This window comes from Aulostomus chinensis, chromosome 8 (assembly GCF_037954235.1).
Source record: "Aulostomus chinensis isolate RoL2024-O1b breed Wild chromosome 8, RoL_Achi_v1.0, whole genome shotgun sequence".
In the NCBI taxonomy this organism is placed as follows: Eukaryota; Metazoa; Chordata; class Actinopteri; order Syngnathiformes; family Aulostomidae; genus Aulostomus; species Aulostomus chinensis.
The window spans coordinates 21554766-21576498 of NC_141327.1; the positions used below are offsets into that span (position 1 = coordinate 21554766).

At 41.3% G+C, this 21733-nt stretch overlaps 2 protein-coding genes across 8 annotated transcripts in view; one reads left to right on the forward strand and one right to left on the reverse strand.

Annotated features, from left to right (window-relative positions):
* tbck (TBC1 domain containing kinase) overlaps positions 1–1459 on the reverse strand; it is a 35655-nt gene extending 34196 nt beyond the window's left edge. For 2 of the 4 annotated variants that reach the window (XM_086211661.1, XM_086211659.1), the window contains exons 1-4: positions 1309–1458; positions 649–856; positions 378–450; positions 25–139 (exon numbers count right to left, since the gene is read on the reverse strand). In XM_086211661.1, coding sequence (XP_086067787.1) covers positions 25–139; positions 378–450; positions 649–841 — 381 coding nt within the window. In that variant the 5' untranslated portion in view covers positions 842–856; positions 1309–1458. Of the gene's footprint in view, positions 1–24; positions 140–377; positions 451–648; positions 857–1021; positions 1186–1308 lie in introns of those variants that run through there. The other 2 variants (XM_086211660.1, XM_086211662.1) reach the window with 2 other exon arrangements.
* Positions 1460–1612: 153 nt separating this feature from the next.
* aimp1a (aminoacyl tRNA synthetase complex interacting multifunctional protein 1a) lies at positions 1613–13474 on the forward strand. 4 transcript variants are annotated; one of them, XM_086211663.1, is made up of 7 exons: positions 1613–1756; positions 4858–4988; positions 6307–6420; positions 8185–8355; positions 9523–9725; positions 11080–11248; positions 13190–13474. In XM_086211663.1, coding segments are annotated over exons 1-7 (957 nt in total). In that variant the 5' UTR covers positions 1613–1754; the 3' UTR covers positions 13357–13474. The 4 variants fall into 4 exon arrangements, with proteins under 4 accessions (XP_086067789.1, XP_086067790.1, XP_086067791.1 ...); XM_086211664.1 differs by lacking the exon at positions 1613–1756 and adding an exon at positions 1790–1937; XM_086211665.1 differs by lacking the exon at positions 1613–1756 and adding an exon at positions 1797–1943.
* Positions 13475–21733: the final 8259 nt, after the last annotated feature.

Here is a 21733-nt window from a genome sequence, read left to right on the forward strand (position 1 = left end):
AAGGACATTTGATAGACGCAGTACCTTGCAGTCCATGAGAACGTTGTGTGCACTGAGGGCTCGGTGGACCATACCATGTTTGTTCATAAACTCCAGACCTTCCAGGACCTCGTAGGCTACCTGCAGCACCCTCTCTGGGCTAATACAAACATGGAACATTTTTTCATCTTATGGGTGAATCCAACATTTCCCACAAATCCCTCAGTATAAAAACCCATTTAAAAAGCTTTAAACAAACACTGTCATCATGCAAACCTCACTGCAGCCAGTAGATGGCAAGGTTAATTCATGCTGCAGAGTCTTGTGGTGACCTCATCAGCAATAGCAGCAAATAGAATTACTGTTGAGGAATTCATCATATTTAATATCGAGCTCACCTGACTTTTTTCCCCTGCTTTTGGAAATCACTCAAACTGTTCTCAAAGTGTTCTGCAACAACAATCAGACGCTCTGCAGGGAAAGACGAAGAAACACAACATTCAGAATGTCTGGCGTCTATCTTGTATTGAGGCTACAGCTATACAATAACTATACAAGCTTAGCTGTGTGAGACCAGTACATATTATGCAAAGATGTTGTGTGAATTGAAGTGTGAATGAATTACAGTGTGGATATGTTATTATGATAAACCAAAATGGACAGCCATACCGTGTTTTCCTCTGGAGATGTCCACATACTGGCAGAGTCTGGGGTGAGTGATGGTCTTCAGGATTTGGAAACGTCCCAGGATTTTGATGGAGTTGGGGGTTAGAGGAAGGCCATTACTCCCACAGACATCATGGGGGAGAGCTGAGGCGAAGAAGGTGAAGGCCCCTAGCTGGGCGTCTTTGAGGGGCCTCATCGTGCCTCTAAATGACTTTAAATGTGAGAATGTGGAAGAAGTGATAAAACCACATACGATCCCCATCCTTTGTATGTTATGTTACAACAGCAACTTTCACTTCCTATTCCTCAGGAGTTTCTAAAAAGGCACGATATTGTCTGTCTGATTGTCAACAGTTAAACCTGAAAAAGGTCTTACCGCTGTGCATCACTACGGCATACATACGGAACAATATATCAAAACCACGTTGTAACGGGTTCAATAACTCAGTATATCTATGAAAACAATGAGAGCACAGAGATGCTGCAGTTAACGCTAAACGCAGGGAGAGTGCATCATAAGCAGGTCGGAGACAAGGGATACAGTCATATGCATTACCAATGAAAAGGTCTCGACTTGCGCTCTTTGGTCATTTCAGAGACATAATCTAGTACTTACTGGTAATTACTTGAATATTATCTGAATTAATATCATTTCTTCCTTACCCGATGTCATGAGGACAGCTGAGCAAACGTAATCGATAACGTAATCATCATGCGACAAAATGTAGTGGGTTAAGAGTAATTTCTTTGTAAAAAACAAAAACAAAAAAGGCAATGCTGCGGGTATCTAATTTATCTCCTAATCATCTATTATCTATAAAGGTGTTATAATCCTATTTTACTGAGTTAATTATACATTCTAACTATTACTTTCAGGCGATTGCAAAGGACATCTTGGACTGCTGCGACGATCAATGATCTATAGAAGACTTTGCTTGTCATTGTCAGCGTAAACAAACCCATCCATTTCCATTTAAGATCTACGGTTTGGGGGCCTCGCCAGTGTGCGGCTGGCCACGAGCTGCCTGTCGGTTAATCAAGCCAGTTTTAGCAAATGCCAACTCTCAGCGACGCTCGCCGAAACGTGTAGGGGTTGTGGTCCGGGGTCCATGTAAGTTTACAAACCTCCGCTATATTTGAAGTATGAAATGCAAGTGACTAACCTCGCGGATGGTAACGTTAAACAAATATGAATTTTAGCGATTCTTCTTGACTCATTTATTTGATGTTAAAGTTGTGAAAACCGAGGGCGACTGCTGTGCAGCTCAAGTTATTGACTGACGCAACGAGGGGTAATGGTAAACCCTTCTGCATTCTTCACGCTTTATTACTCTATATTTATCGGTTAGCGATATATATCTATAATATATAAATATATACATATATACATATACCCCTGATATGACGGGGTGATACCAGTCAAGCTTGTGGAAATTTGCCATGTTACCCGTAGAGTTGCGCCCTAAAAGCACCTTTAAGAACCTCTTTTGTCATTCATCTATTTTAAGGATTGAATTATGTGTGTGTGTGTGTGTGTGTGTGTATATTTATGAGAGAGAGAGAGATCTGTAGAGAGCAGGAGGCAACAGCATCTGCATCGTCTTGGCAAGACTGAGTTTTGACTGGGTTTTTTTTGTTTTGTCTTTTAACAAACTGTAATACTTTTAAAAGTTGGTACAAGAGCTTTAAGGTGCCACTGGTGAAATATGTCACTCCAATATTCTGAATCATAGAAGTTGCAAGACCAGTCGAAAATGTTTAATATTTTTACTGCATCATTCAGCTATAATCAACACGAACATACATTCTTGAGTGTTAAGTAATGTGTCTGATTTCTTTCCCTTCACACAGCCATGTTTCATTTTTGCAATTTTTTTTTATAAGGTTATGAAAACTGTCCAACAGTTTGGAATGAATTGTTAAGCCAACTAATCCTTTGTCCTCCTCCAGGGCAAATAAGTGCGGGTGTAGTATCTGTAATTGAAAGCCAGAGCTAACGCCAAGCCATTCTCCGTACACAAAATTAACAAGAGATCATCAGAATGAAGGTAGAACTGAGCAATTAATCATGAAGGTCCTGAAATCACAACGTGGCCTTTGCAGAAATGTGTGCAGGCAGAATTTATGTCAAATTGAAGCATCACATCATTGAATAATGACACAAAGTTATGATTCTGTCTAATATTGTGACAGAATAATCACAATTTGACACCTTTTTCCCACAATTCTTCCAGTCCTAAATCAAAATGAGGATTTTTATCTGCTTGGTTTGTGTACATAGGGGTAGATGTGTCAAAAAGTGACATTTAAAACTTCTTACCAATTCTTTTTCCTTTGTATTGTAATATGGTTTATAATGCTTTTTCTTTAAATGTTAAGAATATTTACATTCCAGAGTTTGCTAGGGAACTATGAGGGAATTGTAAAAAACAAACAAACAAAAAACTTAATAATCATTCACTAATTGGATACATTTTGAAGTGATGATACTGAGGTCATATCAGCCGGTTTATGGTTAAAGGTGTAGGACCCAGGAATACCTTGAGGTGGTGCTGGCACACTGCATGTTCCTTCTCTTCATAACAGTCTGGTTGGCAGACAGATAAGAAAATATTCCCCTGTTGTATATTTTAATGTGGGAGTGAAGCATGTAAAGGGGAAAACACTTGTATCCCAGTAGGTCTTCTCACACACCACTGACACACCAGGGAAATCTGATGGTTAAATGTGACAGGTTTATAGATCTGACTCAAACCACCTGGGGAGCATGTGCATCGCCCAGCAGCAGGGTCCTTTGAAGACAGATGTAGGCATTTAGGGTGCTGTTGAGAAGTGTATGAGCAAAGCAGTCATGGCTATGTTTGGGAGAGAGATTAGTTACATGTCTCTCAATGCGGGGAAGACATAGATTATGATTAAATGGAGATTAAATGGCGATGTCATTTCAGTTTTATTAATGCATGTTGCTATAAATCCCAAACTCAAATGAACTCTTCTTGCCGTTGACCATACTTCTGCCCCAGGACCCATTTTAAGGGGTTATCCAAATGAGATCAGCCCTTTTGTGGCTCTTGTTATTACTTGACCACTGGTCCTGTTTAAATCAATTCAGTTTTTCAAAAAAAGCAATGCTTTGATCCTTGATTTTATCAACTCCAGCTCTTTTGTGTTTCTAATTTCCTCATCCCGCAACATTTTGGTTTCATCTGGGGCCAGCTGTTGTTTTCCAGCACCTCCCTTTAATATGTGAAAGACGTTTTCTTCTCCATGCCTTAACCTTATGAAAATCCTTCTTTTCCTCTCTTTTCAAGAAGTGCAGTGCTCTCAACATTATAAAGCTGCAGCATTTTCCCAAACTCAAACTGGTGTCCAGCTGTTGTTGAGTGTTTTTAAAAAAAAAAACAAAAAAAAAGTGTCTCATCCCTTTTGAAATTAATCTTAGAAACTGAAAGCGTAACGTTGATGTTAAGAGGATAAAGTATTTAATGTCATTTGACTACTTGCTACTATGAAAGACAGTTCAACGTGCATCTATGATGATACATCTCTTGGGGACAGAGATCAGCTCTTGTTGCTTGATATACACCTTTTAAATTTTTTAAAAATTATTTTATTTCCCATATCTAAATAAATAGCAGAAATAAAAACTAAATATTGCACCAAAATGCAAACCTTTGGCTATTATTACCTTCCCAGGCTTTTAAAACAAAATGAAAAGATATGCTAACATCCATCCATCCATTTTCTACCTCTTATCCTGTTAAGGGTCGTGGGGGGGTGGAGCCTATCCCAGCAGCCTTCAGGCGAGAGGCAGGGTTCACCCTGGACAGGTCACCAGTCCATCACAGGGCCAACACATAGAGACAGACAACCATTCACACTCACAGTCACACCTACAGTCAATTTAGAGTATCAATCAGCCTCGTCCCCTCTTGATGTCTTTGGACTGTGGGAGGAAGCTGGAGTACCAGAGAGAACCCACGCAGGAACAGGGAGAACATGGAGACTCACACAGAAAGATCTCATGCTCGAGCCAGGGCTCGAACCCGAAACCTATGCTAACCACTGCGCCAGTGTGCCGCCCGATATGCTGTCAATAAACCTAAAACCTATATTGCAGAATTAGCACTCTGGGCAGCTACATATTGTAATGGATCATGATGGAATATAATGTCAGTATTGTCTTGACTTCAGTTCTGTTTTGTTTATTAGGTTTTTAGCTCGCCCCTTGGTCAAAATGTCCAATCACAATCTGTTGATGAGGTTGGAGCAGCGGGCATCCGAGGCGGACCAGATCATCGAGTACCTCAAACAACAAGTCCAGCTGTTGAAGGAGAAAGCCAGTAAGAGAGAAACTCCTCGCACTAGAATGTTAAACACGGGCCAGTTTTGATGCTTACATTTTTTTTCACTGAGACAGGCTGCTACATTTTTGTTCAGGTGTTAATGGTTATGAAACACCTACTGCAGTGGTGACATACTTTTTGGCTGAAGAGCTATTTACATGAATGAGTCCAAATCTCGTAATTTAAGGAGGAACATTCCTGCGCAACTACTACCAGGATCATAAAATGTGAGGGCCTCGCATGAAGTCATGAAAAAAAAAAAGTGGCCTGGAATTAATAAGCATACTTTTCCAATTCAACTACTTTCATCTCAGTCATTAAATCAAGAAACTGTATTTGACGCGTCCCGTTGAGTCAACCAGTTGTCATGTTGAAAGGTGTAACTTGTGATCTGGACAACAGCGCTCAACATCCCGTGCTACAAACCAAGAGACAGCAGCTTATGACAACAAAACAGACCCGTCCACCCTGAGCTGAGACCTCTCTGTTCACCAGTTGATTTACATTCCACTGTACTTTGCACCGCGACAGCAAAGAGGCCCGGCAAGAAATCACTTGCTACTTCGCATAAATCCAGGTTCTATGAGTATATAGGTGGAGCTTTTCAAAGATACACATCCACTTTTTGTACATCGTTGCATTTATTTGATAAAGTTCAGGAGTTGCTCAGATGTAGTGATTCTGTCTAACAAAGTCTGACATGATTAATCGTAGCAGTCACTCTTCTAGTTGTTAACAAATGCTTTTGGAGTTTTTTTTCTTTTGCTGTCGGAAGTATGTCTGCGTTATTCCAAACTTAGAATGCCTCATAATTGTAAGTTATTTCACATGGAATGGTATGCACAGTCCTTGTGGTATTATTGATGACGGAGGGTGTTTAGGAGAAGCGAATTTGCCCTTCCATTATCATGTATTGTGCTAAGCTAAATAGCAGTCAGCTGATTGCTGCGGGTGGCTCGGTCCGTGAGGAGAGAAGGTCACCCGTCTTGAAGTCCGGCATGTTCTTTGAGGTGAATACATGAGAGAAAGAAAGCAATACTATATTATTGTCAGGAATGTTAAAGCGTCATCCTCTGTATGTTGTACCTAAAATGTACCACCTGCACAAAGCTGGAAAAATGTATTATTTAAAAATTGAAATAGTAGACAGCGTTTTCTGTGATTGTAAAACAGGGAACAGGATTTATTTCAATAATCACCATATTTCTATCAACGGTATATTTGTACAAGTGAAGAAGCAGTTCTTCAAATGCCCTATGGGACGGTGATATTTCCTTCTGGTGCTGAGCAAAAACAAGAATTTGACTCGTTGCAGTTGGCCAGGCCAGGGTCAAGGAGGAGAAGAAACTGATGTTGGAAAATGCCAAACTGAAGAATGACATCGAAGAGCTGAAGAGGCAGCTCCTGGAGAAAGAGAAGAGGAGGGGAGGTATGATGAGTTTCCAGTAAGGATTCAGCAGATCAGAGTGTTTGTTTGTCTTTCCAAGGACCTTGATGTTGTTATCCTTTACATGGAGTTACAGACACTGTGTGTGTGTGTGTGTGTGTGTGTGTGTGTGTGTGTGCGCGTGTGTGTGTGTGTGTGGACCTGCCGCATTTGATTCTCATTAGACGACTGTTTGTTTTGTACTTTCAGCGATAACATCCTCTACATTCTCGCCTCAGCCGACCGTTACTTTTTTGTTTTTATTCTAAGTGACCGTAGCACTTGAAGAAGACAACGTGTCTGTCAGCTAGCGTGCATCGTACACACACTTGACATTCAAGGCCAAACTGCTCTGATCATTAAGACAAATGTAATGTTTTCCAGAAAGACAGGACTGCAGGAATACAGGACTGGAAGAAATAAGCAATTTAAACTTGTTCAAAAACTCAGTATGTTAGTGTTGGAACATAGACGGAATGCATTCCAATATAACCAAGGTAATGTTTTTCCACGTATTGCATCCACTTGCAACGTGTATTTTGTGTGTTTAATTTCAATTGCCCTGAGGTGGCATAAAATAGCGTAATCAAAGCATGGATAAAAATAAACCTTTCTGAGAATTTCTGTCAGGCTTGCTGATTTGTTGTACAGATGAAGGAGAAAAGAAGTCTGCAATGACTATAACAGTGCATCGAAGAAAAACTTGTACTGCCAAGAAATCAATTTTTTTTGGCAACTTTGCTACAACTTTTGTTGTACAAGTGTGTCATGTCAGATTCACCAGACACAACCAGGAAGCCCTCAGATCCCACCTCATCTAAATGGATGCCTGTTCCCAAGAATAGCAATTAGTATAACAGAGGCCCACAATATACCACATGAGGTAATACTCCGCCACATTTATCTCGTGATGATGGGTTAATCTATCTTTGTATCACAAGTAGCGGCATCTGAATACTCATTGCAAATGTGGTCTGTCACAGCTACACTATCCAGGCGACCTACGGAATTGTCCAGAGATGATGAAGATGTAAGGTTTGGTTTGACCGTGTCGATAAAACAATGCCTATGACACATAGAATACTTGAATTTTTACTGGTGCGGCCTTTAGAAACACGTTGTCTCAGAGTAGAATATCTCTCCCTGTTTATCAAATATGATATTGTTAGTGTCATTTTGTGCGGGAAAATGTTTTCTTCAATTAAGACCTCGAAGGAATTATTAAAGGCAAAGCTCTAAGCGGTTATTTCAGGAAGTTCCAAGGTAAACCAGAACTGTTCTGATTTTGGTTTCTAACATAGAATTTAAAGTAATTAAAGGCATTATGGGGATTGTGGTGTGCCTTCAGGACGATGTTTGTTTGACACAGGCGCTAGATTCAAACATCAGGGGCCTTAAATGATGGGTTATTTTTTTTATTCTCCTGGGTTTTCACAGAACATTGTTGCCTTCTTTATGGCTCTATTTTCTTGTTTCCATAAACTTGGACACTCAGTCATTTTCCTATCACAACTGTTTACATCAAGAGACCAGCATGTATAAATAAAACTTCCTGTGTATCATGTTGAAAGTATTGTGTTGAACCAACCACCTCTGTGCCAGGAAAGGGACAACTGAGGAGCAGCTTCCCATGTGTGTTTGTACCTGGAATTATCTCTTTCACAGAAGAGCGCTATAGAACCTCAGTCTGGAAAAATGTTGAAGGAAAAGTCTATCGTTGTCAATGAAACTTCCAGTACCGACATTTTGCCTGTTTGCTCTCTTTAGTGCTAGACGTCCCAATGCCTTCAACTCAAGCTGCTGTTGAGTACAGTTCCGCCCCTCCCCTACCCTCTGGTCCAGCACCCGCTGGTCCAGCACCCTCTGGTCCAGGACCCGCTGCAGTCCAAACTCCTCCTCCCAAAGATGACAGTAAAAAGAAGAAACCAGAGAAAAAAGGTAACGCCTCACAGTATGTTTGTGAATCCTTTTTAGAAGTTTAAATATCTATTGAATATCAAATGAAACATTTAATCATTTTGACGAGTGTCAAAATAACACTGTTAACTATGTTATGAATGGCAAATCTGCCTTTTGAAGTGCCCTCCTGTCTTGGATGTACCCACCTCTGGCCTAGAGCCAGTTGGGAGGCATTACTGCCTTATTGATTATAAACACTGACATGTTTGTTTTTGGTTTAATTTGTAGCCATGTGTAATGAATTTAAGATCGATCCGATGCAAGATATGCAGCACTGTGAAGGTGTTTCATTTAAACGCTCCCCAGCATTCTGCCAACCACTCCTGTCACAGGATGTCAACTTAAATAACTGGCATGTGTGGGATTTCTGACAGCCGCAGCTACATGCAGGTCATAACTGTTAAATGTGTCTGCGTTGTGTTGCTGTGCTGCCGTGCTGTCATCACAACGCAGCAGAGATCACACTGGGGAGATAATGTTGAGTATCAAGGGCTGAGGCTATAACTCATCTTCCTCAGGACTGGTGTGGGCTCAGAAGGATGATTCATGTTCGGTGTGATCATTCCATAGCTGCAACCCACTGGAATGAATGTGTGATGGATGAAGCAGGCGAGGGAAAGTTCCTGTTTCCTCCATCTGTTATTCTCACATGTCAGTGGATCATGTAACTCTCACCTTCAGCTAAAAGTGGGTTTCGTTGCATTTTTTTTTAACTCCAGTTATGTACGCTGCATGTCTGAGAAGATGCGAACAAGTAATTTCGTTATTTACGGATCATGTGAAACACATGGGGGCCCGAGGCTTGTCATTGGTGGGCTTTGATTTAGTTTATAGGAGGAAATTAAATCGGATTCCAGACAGTATTGTTTCAACTCTGATTAGTTTTTTATAATTTCCTGGGAATTGCATTGACTGAAATACTGTCTGTGGTGCTAAACAAGGCCATGCATATTTCGTATAGTAGCATGAAAGCGCTTCCAGATATGTCTGTCAGCAAACCGTCTCCTTAACACAGGATGAATAGCTACTGCTCCAGTCAAACAACCAGATTATCACACCTGACTTCTACTCACGAGAAAGTGAGTGGAGTGTGAATCCTGCTACCGGTCTAACAGTATTTACCTTGTTCTTCGATGCCTCGAGCAGAGAAAGGAGAGAAAAAGCAAGCGACCCCCAACCAAGATGAAGCCAAGGTGGACGTGTCCCGTCTGGACCTGCGTGTTGGATGCATCATCACAGCGGAGAAACACCCAGATGCAGACAGTCTATACGTGGAGCAGGTGGATGTAGGAGAAGCTGCTCCTAGGACAGTCGTCAGCGGCCTGGTCAAGCACATACCTCTGGATCAGGTATGCAGTATTACGCCTTTAGACATGAGATGTACAAGTTAGATAGCAGTACTTTGATAATGGATGAAGTAACTCAACGTCAGTTGGCTCCAAACTAGTTAATGATGTTAACCTCAAACTTCAGTGAGCGGAACAGGCTTCTAGTGTCAAACTAAAAGATAAATCTTAAACACCCACCTGAATGAAAAAGAGAAACACATTTTTGTGTTGAAGCCTCAAGTCGTCTTCTGGGACTCGCTGCATTGCCAGGATGTTTTATTTTGAAACTTGGTTGGAAGCTTTTGCCTTGTTTGTGTCTGACATCCTGCCCCATTCAGTCTACTCTGTGCTGCCTTGCACAGCTTCTGTTAAGAAGGAAGAAGGAGGTGTTTATACTACATTAAGGCGCTACTGGTGGAATCAAATAAATGTCTAGAGTGGGCATGATGAGTTCCACCAGCCGCGTTTGAGTGGGAACAAGTTGCAGACTTTCCTGGTGGGATGCAGTCATTAACTGGTCTGTTAAAACCTGCACCTCTGAGGACGAACAGTTGAATGCATCTCTGCACACACTGTACTTCAGTTTTTCTCGAGAAACACGCCTCCTCACATGTTGTGTTTTTAGCCTTGTTGTTGCTGATGTCAATCGCATGATCAACAATGTGCAAATCAGCGTCAAGCGTTTATCGTGGTGGCAGAGCAGTGAACTTGACCAGTCGTCTTATCACACACTCCAGTCACACAGACACACTCATAATGCAGCTACATTTCATGGCAGTTTGCCTGAGTGACTGTTAGATTAGCATGAGTAGGGAGTCTGGACAGGCTGAACAGCCATGGAGTAACTCTTCAGACAAATGTATGCACATAAAAAGTCAAGTGTTCTGCAGCAGGACATTTACACTCTGCAAACTTGCCAAAACTTACATGAAAAATAATCCACCACCCAGATTCTAAAGCGTAATGTAGCAAATTCATAAAGGCTGTCCTTCAAAGGGACGCGTGATTATTTTGTACAATCTGGCGTGCGTCATCTCTGTGAGAGTGAGCCGAGTGCTGGATTTTCTTCCTTTCAACTTTTGGCACAAACTGCTTCTGGCGTTCTTTTCAAATTTGGTCAGCCACAGAGGTCTCTTAGCTCCAAAGTATGTTTTCCTGTTTGCTCCATTTGGTTTATGAAGTGAGGCAAACAAACCATAAACCCTTGAACACAGTCATTTTAAATTAAGAGATTGGAATTATTGTTGTTGCCATTATTTCAGTCTTGTATCCAAATAGACCACATCAACTGAAGGTGTCTTTTTTTTTATTATTTGTTTCGTTTTCTGTTATAAAACAGCCAATAAATGTTTTACACCTTTGGTCTGTTATGCAGATGCAGAACCGCATGGCAGTTCTGCTGTGTAACCTGAAGCCTGCTAAGATGAGGGGAGTGGTCTCCCAGGCCATGGTGATGTGTGCCAGCTCACCAGACAAGGTTGAAATCCTTGACCCTCCAAGTGGAGCAGTACCAGGAGACAGAGTCACCTTCCAGGGCTTTCCAGGTACTGTAACCCTTAATAAATTAGTCAAGAACAGATGAATTCCTCTCAGATTCTTTTGCATCAGAACTGGAAGTGGCATCCCCCCGAATTGATGGCATTCCAGTAGAATAGGTGGGAAAAAGTTATTAAAAAACACACTTTTTGTCATTACCAGTTGATAATGATCAAAGCGTGGACACTTTCAATGAGCAGAGCAGTCATTTTTTAAGTGTGACCTTGGGGTTTGTCAGCTATCTTCTAGTTTCCAAGTGGGAACTTTAGGAAGGATTCAAGTTGAATTTTCCAACTGGGAATTTATAACTTCAGTGTTCAACTGGAACGCTAGGATGTTGTTGGAGCCTCAGGGTGCCAGAAACAACAGGGCAGTTTCAACATGGATCCCTCAGAAGACACCAATCAGGAGCCTTTCTCGACCCCTCTGAAGTCTCTCGCTTCGCTGCTGTTTGGTGGCAGCTAAATGACGCATGATGGCTGATTTGACAAGCTAATCAACACTGGCGCTAGGACTGTAACCTACATTTAGACATTTGGAAAGTTTAGTGTCGTAGCTCAGCCGATTTAAAAAAAAAAAAAAAGAGTTTGGAAAAGAACATGCGAACCCCAAATCGGTTAACACATCACAGCGAGGCGAGAGAAGTATTCTAAACACAGCCTTTTAATGAATGTGGCCTGAAGTCTAAAAGTCTAGAGAGCTTTTTTGTTGTGATTTGGTGTTAAACTTGACTGAAGTCACTACAGTGCTAAAATGAACTTAGTCAAGGGAGAAAGTAAGAGGAAACATGGCCGGTGTGCTTCTGCTTGCTTTTCTTCAACTTAAATATGTGCTGCTTATTTGAAAAGATGAACATCCTTCTTCTGAGGTTTGTCTTGTTGTTCGTGTACTCTTTGAGAACAATAAGCAGTTTTGGGACTTGGAGGCTATGATGATGGTGGATGTGTGGTACAAACACCAACAGCCCAGCAGCAGCAGCAGCACTGGAGATTTGAATCCCAGCTGTAAACATGTCCCAGTCTCTCCTGGAGCTCTTTGATTTCACTGGGAATCTCCTACAGCAAGAATCATTTTTTTATGAATACTACATTACAAAGAGTCATAAACGAACAGTCCTCTGGAAGCACGGTTGAACAGAAAACAGAAGGAGAGGAGGAGGTGATTGATGTCTTGCCACGATGGTCTTTTGTTTACAACAATATGGCAAAAATGAGGACTATTTTCTCGAGTGTACACAGTGTCGTTTTTGTCTTCGCCATAGTTTCTCCGTTTGTGTTCCCAAGGCTCTTAAAAACAGATTCAGTCACAGCGGAGTCTAAGAACGTCTTTGCTACATTTGCTAATATTTCCCCGATAAACGAGGCCTTGTTTTTTCCACTTCAGTCTAAAAATGTGCACAAGTTGCTCATCAAAACCTCCCTCATGCTGCTTATTGTTGCCACTCATGAGTTGTAAACCGCAGCTTGGAGAAGCCAAACACATTTGTGTCCTCGTGCCCCTGAAACCGTGATGTAGAGATGAAAAAGTTTACTCCAATGAAGACTTTTTTTTTCACAGTTGCCAAGCAACATCAAAACAGCACTTTGTAGACATTTGTCAGCTGTGTCATCCAGGCCCAGTTTGATGATGAAGCATCGGTTCTGTCGCCGTACATGCTCAGTGTTTTCTGTGGAGACAGAAACCTCGTGGACATCACAACCATGATTAAAGTGATGTTTGGTTTTTGGATACATCTGCTCTCCACCAAAGGGAATGGGAAAAATTATTGTATCACCTGCACCCAAAATTGGACTTTGGCTAATGCACTGCACAGAATTACAATTAGTAACAGGATGCATTCCCTCGATCGTGTGTGTGTGTGTGTGTGTGTGTGTGTGTGTGTGTGTGTGTGTGTGTGAGTGAGACAACTGATGCGGCTTTAATGCAACAAACTGACTTTTTGCTCGCAGGTGAACCAGATAAAGAGCTGAACCCCAAGAAGAAGGTGTGGGAGCAGGTTCAGCCGGATCTACGGACAGACGAGCAGTGTGTCGCAACCTACAGGGGAGCTGCTTTTGAAGTCAACGGAAAGGGAGTTTGCAAAGCTCAGACTATGGTCAGCAGCGGAATCAAATAAAACGTTTACTCAGCACACATCCTCAGATGTTGAGAAACTCAGTGATGGTGATAAATGGAAGTAAACAACATTTGAAAATGCTCAATAAAGAGTTCTGAAAGGGATCTTCTTGTTTGACATTTGACATTCAACGCAATTCTTTAGTCGTAGCGTGTTTGAGTGTGAATGATTGTAACATTCAGGGACATTCCTCGCTGGACTTTTATCAGCATCATTGCTGTCCATTTAGTTTAGTCTTGGATATTTTAGAGAGAAGAACATGAAATTAGAATGTTTTACTACAACAAACAGATCAGGTTCTCCAGTTCTCTGCAGAGGTTATTTAGATGCTCCTCCGATCTCCTCACACACTGTCATTATCTCAATTTTGTGATGCCATGTGCTTTGTTTTATTGAAAGAGACCCAAAAAAAAAACTACACAACAGTGGAAGTATCGAAATACACAGGAAAACCAGAGCTGTACACCAGAGCTTCTAACATTACTTCAGCAGTAATTAAGGCCATCCACCCTGCAGAGAGCTTAAAGACTATCACGCAGACTTTGACGCAAGTATTGAGAAAATTTCAGTCAAATCCCATCTTCAGCCACAGTGTTTTTTGTTTCCTATGATGAATTGTGTAACCGGTTGATGTTTTAAAAATGAGAATCGGAACTGGCTTGTGTCTCGAGCACTGACATGTAGCAGGCTGCACGTCTCAAGGGAGAGCTGTGTGATCAGTTCTAAAAAATGTTAAAGTGTCAGACAAATATTAAAACCATAAATGTGAAACTAACATTTCGGAACAAGCATAAACATGTGACCCTAAAATGCAACACACACCAGCTATGTTGCCTTTGCTCAGGTTGTTTCAGAAAAGTCTCAAACTGATTTTTCCACAGCTGACACTTGAGTGCTGCGATATACCCCGACACGTGATGTGCATGAGCCATTAGCGGCGCGTTGAAAGACTTTTCCAGTTTGTCGGAGAGTGAGAAATTGCCAACAGATCACCAACATAGTATCAATACATAAGTTACATTAGTATAAATATTTATGAACGCGTTATCTGCAATAGCTACAGTAGCAGATGTGTATCCGGTCCATGAGAAGTATACTGTTCATTCAAAATATGGCTTGAGTAAAGCTGGAGGAGTACTGAAGTATCACAACTTTGTTTCCTTGGAGGAAACAGAAGGAGAGTCTCCGGGGAAGAAGTCACCTCGGCAGTGAAGCAACTCCGCGGTGGCAGAGCTCCAGGAGTGGATCTGCCCTGGGTATCTCAAGGCTCTGGACGTTGTCGGGCTGTCTTGGTTGACGCGTCTCTGCAACATTGGTGGTCCTCATCTTTATGAAAGGGGACCAAAGGGTGTGTTCCAACTGTTGGAGGATCACACTCCTTCGCTTCCCTGGAAAGGTCTACGCCAGGGTACTGGAGAGGAGAGTCAGGGTGATAGTTGAACCTCAGATCCAGGAGGAGTAATGTGGTTTTCATCCCGGCTGTGGAACCGTGGATCAGCTCTTCACCCTTGCTAGGGTGCTGGAGGGGGCATGGGAGTTTGCCCAACCAGTCCACATGTGCTTTGTGGATTTGGAGAAGGCTTATGACCGTGTTTCCCTGTGGGGGTTACTCCTGGAGTATGGGGTGGATGGCCCCTTACAAAGGGCCGTGCAGTAAGTCAGACTTTTTCCGAGTGAGGGTTCGACTCCACCAAGGCTGCCCTTTGTCACTGGTTCTGTTCATAACTTTTATGGACAGAATTTGTCGGCGCAGCCAGGTGGTGGAGGGGTCGAGTTTGGTGGCGGGAGGATGTCGTCTCTGCTTTTTGCGGATGATATGGTCCTCTTACCTCCATCAAGCCATGACCTTCCCTTGCTGGGGCAGTTTGCAGACAAGTGTGAAGTGGCAGGGATGAGAATCAGCACCTGCGAGTCTGAGGCCATGGTCCTCAACCAGAAAAGGGTAGCCTGCTCACTCCAGGTTGGGAGGGGGGGGGGGGGGGGGGGGGGATCCTGCATCAGGTGGAGGAGTTTAAGTATCTCAGGATCTTGTTCATGAGTGAGGATAGGATGGAGCGGGAGACCAATAAATCAATGTGTACGTGTGTGTGTGTGTGTGTGTGTGTGTGTGTTTATGTGTGTATTCATATTATTCTGTTGGTATTTTAAATACTTAAATAGATCCCAAACTGAGAGAGAAAGATACTTTATGACCGATGTCTAAACAGAAGTCACACTTTCTAGTGTACACAACGCGTATCTGCACAAGCCTCGTCCATATTTTATTGTTGAGTATCAGACATTTATGAATCCAAAATATAAATCCATAGATCTGTTTTTATTTCCCGATTAAAAAGTGTTTACCATAGAGTGGGACATTCTGATCTTGGGGTGAAGAAGTAACCGATGCCAAAAATATTACAAATACTGCGGTTGGTTCACATGGAGCAACTGAGATAAATCAAAAGTTTGTTGTGTCCAGCTGCAACTTTCTTCTCATCTCAAGACATTTTTGAGGTTTTTATTTCAACACACACACTCACACAAACATACAAAAAAGATGACCCGTGTTGTGTCCCTAATGTGGCCTAAGCCAGGAAAATTGTCCTCTATCAGGCCTTCAAGGACTCAAACACGTAGGAAATATGTAGGAAAAAAATAAGTTTTAGAAAACCCAAACAATTCTTTTGTGATGGAGCATAACATTTTAAAAACAGTATTTGGTGTGTTGGTAACAAAACAGCGACCCTACATCATGAAACAGCAGAGAGCATGAGGAATATATTTCTGATTTCTGAGGGCAAGCAGTCATTTCGTGGCAAAGCATGAAAATGCAACTATGAAAGAATGCAAATATGTGGAAGAACAGTCATGGACATGGACATTAAAAAAACCTCCCAGAGTTGATGTGAATTGAGACAACGAGTGTTGTGTTTTGTTTTGTTTTGGGTTTTTTTAACACTGGTGAACCTTTTGGAGTTGTGTGTTGTTGACGTTGTTCTTGTAAGTTCACTTGAACATTTGAATCAGCGGTGACTCGTGTACATGATTTGTGTGGAAAAAAAAACAAATTTTGCACAATATTTACATTGGTTACATCATGAAAAACGTGTGAAAAGTATGTAAGTATCATAAAGTATGTCTTCATGAAAGTCCAGTTCAACTTCTATTAAAATGTGCCACCAAATTTGTCAATATTCATGGCAGCCAGCGTGTTGATCAATTTACAATGTTTGTTTCAAGTTGAGGTCCATTTCTATACAATATCCTCTGTCAAAAATGTCAAAACAGGTCTTGTAGATAATCACACAAAATATACATCCGTTCACATCAAAGTTTTATTATTACTTGGAAATTTTTCGAGTGATTTTGACATCATGCTCTTTTATTAATGCCAAGGCTTGAGTGTTAATTCAGAACGACAGGGTTTATAAATCAAAGTACAAGTAAATAAACTTTTCCTAGAAGGAGAGACACAGCACCGTCTATTACGTAACTGAAAATATGTTAAATCCAACCAATTGCTGGTTGAGATCAGATCAACCAAGAGCAAAGAAGAGGAAACACAATAAAAGAATCAACAGCATTGTCTCCCTAATAGCACATGACGAGCAGAAACATCCTTTTGGGTGGAATGCACAGAGGGAAGGACAAACCTCTTCGGACAGAATTTGGCTGCAGTTGAAAGAGAAGCTCTTGCATGTGTGTGGTTTTATGCTTCACCAGTGTTCATCATGGACAGAATTATCCAAGCCTCTCTCTCCTTTTCAACTGGAGGAAATCTATTATCCACATTATGGGCCCTGCTGGACATTTAAAAGCTTGCTTACATAGTACAAGCCAACGTCTCTGTATCTTGTCCGTGTACAAGTGAATATTTTGACAGGAATTTGAAGAGCGGAAGTTATTTCAGCTGCTAGCATTTGTGAGCAAACCCCTGCGCACTGTCTAAAGTTGTTTCTTAACTTGTTGTGACTTTTCCGTCATGGGACCTTAATTCATCAGGCAGCAACAATCGTCAGGCAATAATAAGACGACCGCAGGAATCAGAGTCTATGCATTGTGGGCGAATTGCATGTTCAAATATAGCATTTAATTCCAGAGAAAACAGGCTATTCTCAGTCCGGCTCACATGGTAGGACAGATCCACCACGAAAGAAGATATTACTCTTACTCATGTAGCCTCAGAGGTACCTGAAGAGAGTTTTCATGTATCTGTACTTCAATATTTATTTTTCTGACAACTTTTTATTTAATTCCTTACATGATTATATAAATCTCTGTTTTTTCTACTCTTCACAACTATCAAAAGGAGCTTTTTACTTGAGTTTTGCTACACTGGAGTAGAGTCATGGATAGGTTTTCCTCCACACCGGTGACCTTCCAGTCCGTCCGTCTCAGTTTATTTGAAGTAATATGTCAGTAACGCCTTCAGGGGATTTTGTCAATTTTGGTACAGACGTCCACTGAGACTCAAAAATGAAGTGAAAAGATGTTGGTGGTCAAAGGTCAAGGTCATGTCACATAAACATAATATGAGAGAATTTCTTCAAATATGGTACAAAGGATGAAGTTGTTTGGCGGTCAAAGATCAGGCCATAACTTGAGTGGTAATAATATTCATATGTCCAAGGCCAACTTCAATGTGACATAATGTTCCTGAAAAAAAAAGAAGGAGCTGAGGTTATTCATGTATTTATTGCAGGTCTGGACAAACGTGAATCCAAACTGGAACTGGACGTGATGAGGCAAACAACAGAGGAAGTTCTTCTATTTTTTATTTTCATCCTGGCTGGCCCCCTGGTGATCTGTGGACCGTCTTTGACGCCATCCAAATCTGTACGTACACATCAATCATAAACCTGAAGGAATTCTTTTCCCCGTAAACCAGATATTTCACTCCATTTCTATTCTAAATCTAATCAGAATCTAATCCTCCATGCCCTCCGAAGGGTCACTTTTTTAGTACGTTTGAGAGCCTGTATTTCTTTTTTTTTTCCTGTGTAAAGAAGCTGAATAAGTACTTGTATCAATAATCAGGAAGTATCTACACTTTGAGTCAAGAATATAAGTACTTTTCCACCTTTGCATAGAGAACCAATAACAATCATAAGGAAAAACTTTATTTGAAAAAGGACTGATTACTGTTATAACATAATGCTGTTGCCAAAAAAAAAAACCCCACCAGAACAAGAAGAACAAGGGACATTAAAAATAAACAAAATTGTGATTTAGAGACTTTTTCACTATAAACTGACAAAAAAAATATCCCCACAAATTCCACCAAGCTGAATCTCAGGGGTTTTCATACAGTAACTTTCCCTCAGCAGAGGAAGTTGCACAGTTGTCATGGCAACGCAGATAAAATAACTCAAGCCACCCTGGACGGGAAAAGACATGTTTCTCTACCCCAATGGAGAAAGATGGTGGACACTGACATTCCAAAACAATAGAAACTTACCAACATTCCAACTGAAATATCGGACTTGTATTCTGTTTTCCATTATTTGTTTTTTTTTATATTGATTTCCATGGTTACTTGTGTTTATTTCCATCTGTCAGTTTAATATTTCCAAGACCTTCCTATTTTTTTGATACGCTCTCAGGGCTCTTTAATGTCACAAGTGCCCTTTTAACATGTTTTGACTGGTCGCGCTTGGAAAAGCATTGGTGTTACTTCTTATATTAATCATGACTCCATTCTATTAAAGTGGCCCAACATCCACAATCCTGAGAACCTGAAAACCAAGAATACATCCAGGGATCATGAACCTATTCTTGTGTCTCTCCCACCGTGGCACGTCAAAGCTTCTTCTGTGCAGTTCATCATGGGTTGCTCTTCCTAAAAAAACAGTGAACAGGAAAAGAAAAAAAAAATCATTGTAAAACACCTTGAGAACTGTGACCACAGGAGGGCAGAACCCCACCACAAAGTTACCATCGCCGACCGCCACACAAAGAATAGGCTTTGTGCTTTACACTGAAGAGTAAACGTGCTTGATTGAGCTGACCTTTAGTGTGCTGAATTGTCTTTTTCTTTTTCTCTGTTGACATTTAAGCCAGGCTGAAGCGGCTGCAGCAGTATGTGTAAGAGGATGCAGAGGAGAAGGAAGTATTATATGACTGTATAATTACCCTTCTGAGCAAAATGCTTTGTTAGTGCTTATCTGATCCAGTTTGTGATACTGAGCCATACTGGGTTGGTACACCTAGCCACCCTTTTCTCATCGATGTGCTGAGTGATGAAAGGTTGTACTGGAAAAAGAAATTTGAGTTTTATAAAAAAAAATGCGGATGTGGTTTGTTTCTATGATTAACTACTGGATCTGATGCCATAGAATAAAAACAATAAAAGCCTGAGACGAGTTTCACTCTGTGCTTGTCTCTGGAAATAACCAAGGAATTCTATCCCCACCGCACATGTATGAAGGAATACAAAAGTACTCTTAAAAATATGTCTGCAATGTTGTTTGTGCAGACCAACAACGAATTTCCACTTAAAAATCATTCCTCGTTAAAAATTCCTGATGATATGAATAAACAAATATTTCTCATTTCACATGTTTTGCTCACAAGAGATCTCCTACTTCTTTAGTAAGTCCATTCTCACTGTTTGGGATCTGTCAGTCCCACATTATACTTGTTTATGCTGACTTTTGGACCAGTATTGGGTTCCAAAATATTTGTGATGTCACAAATCCTGCTCATAGGACCGCCTCTTAAAATTGCTGCCCACAATGAACGTGAAAACAACCTTCCACAGTCAAACTCTGCACACACATGGTAGTTGAGCTGAAACGCTCAACTGTGGGAACAAGAGGATAAATACATGAAGGAGGACTTCAACTATTTTTGTCTGCCAGCTCACTGCATTCAAAAAATACAGCGAACAAACCGGACGGACCGATCCCTGCGGCAGCACCACCCAAGCCCCCGCTGCTCATCGTCTGACCAGCGTATGAGTTCATTCATCTCTCATCAATCCTGCAGAGACACTTCCACATGCCAAAGCAGATAAGACAAAGACAGAGAGCGTCTCCGGAGGAGCTTCGTCTCCTCAGACAGCTTCACTTCATTTTCCCTTGAGTCAGTCTGAGTGTGTCTCTGGGTAGATAAGGGGAGGAGGGAAGTTCCCAGGGGGAAACTTTTGAGGTGAGGACCATAATTAGAATCAAACAAGGACACCACTGTCCCATGAATCTACAGGTGAAACCTAAGATAAGAGGGAGTGGAGATGTGAATGGGACCTTTTTTGGGAGAAATTAAGGCTTGAGTTTTAGGCTCTTTATCTTCTGGTTGATGGCGTCTTGTCTTTTACTACTTATAATATTTTGACTGATGTGTACGCCACCTCTTGAGTATGATAGCAGATGACAGTCAGAAGTGTAGTGTAAGGGTAATTTAACCCTGAGTGAATCAGTGAGCAAAATTATTTGATTTACAGTGTGAGAGTCGGACAAGGAGCTCTTGTTTCACTGAGCTTGTTGTCTTCATGTATTATTATTCAGAGAATGGGATCAGTTTACCATTCTGAGCTTTGTCAGGGATTTTGTTTAAGTCCGACTCACATGAAAGCAGATGGAGTGTACATGTGGTCAATTACCATACGAAGTGATATAGTGATATTAGTGAAAAGCAGCATGTAATCCAGCTTTGTCTTGAATAACATGAGTGGAGCAGCTGTTTTAGGTATAAACACTGAAGACTGGCATTACTGGTGCCCGCAGTCCTTATTCTAGTTGCCACAATGGATATAATGTTGCTGTTTTAATGCTTGTTGATTTGATTTATTTTCACATTGTATTTTGAAGGGGAAAAACCCTCTTGATGGTGGACAGGAGGTGAAGTGCTGATGCATGGTTTTGACATCCTGGCGCTGAATCACTAAACAACCACATATGTACACAATCAAACAACAAACAAGACTGAGAGCAGGCGGACTTTTGAGAGGATATTTTTACATACATTTTACATTCAATAGTCATTATTGATTATTAATCTGTTTCATCGTGCTGCAGGTGCTGCTTTTTGATGGTGCAGCTGTGACTAATACAAGAGCCAAAGTATTTGCACCGCTTCAACTCACTCTTTATCGCTCTAGTAACACAACATCAGACAATGGAAATACTGAGTGTAATGACTTCAGAGTCTCCTAATAGTCACACCAAAGAGCTGAACTCCAGACCCCAAAAACACACCTGAAGCACATTGGTGACTCACTCCCAGTGTGTGTGTGTGTGTGTGTGTGTGTGTGTGTGTGTGTGTGTGTGTGTGTGGTTACAAACACAGCAGCCAAGAGGGGCACAGCAGGCTCCGATGACACCTCTGAGTGGAAAAACACACACGCTATGAGTGTGCGTGACAGATCTGTTGCTCGCCGGTGAAGCAGTGCTCACTC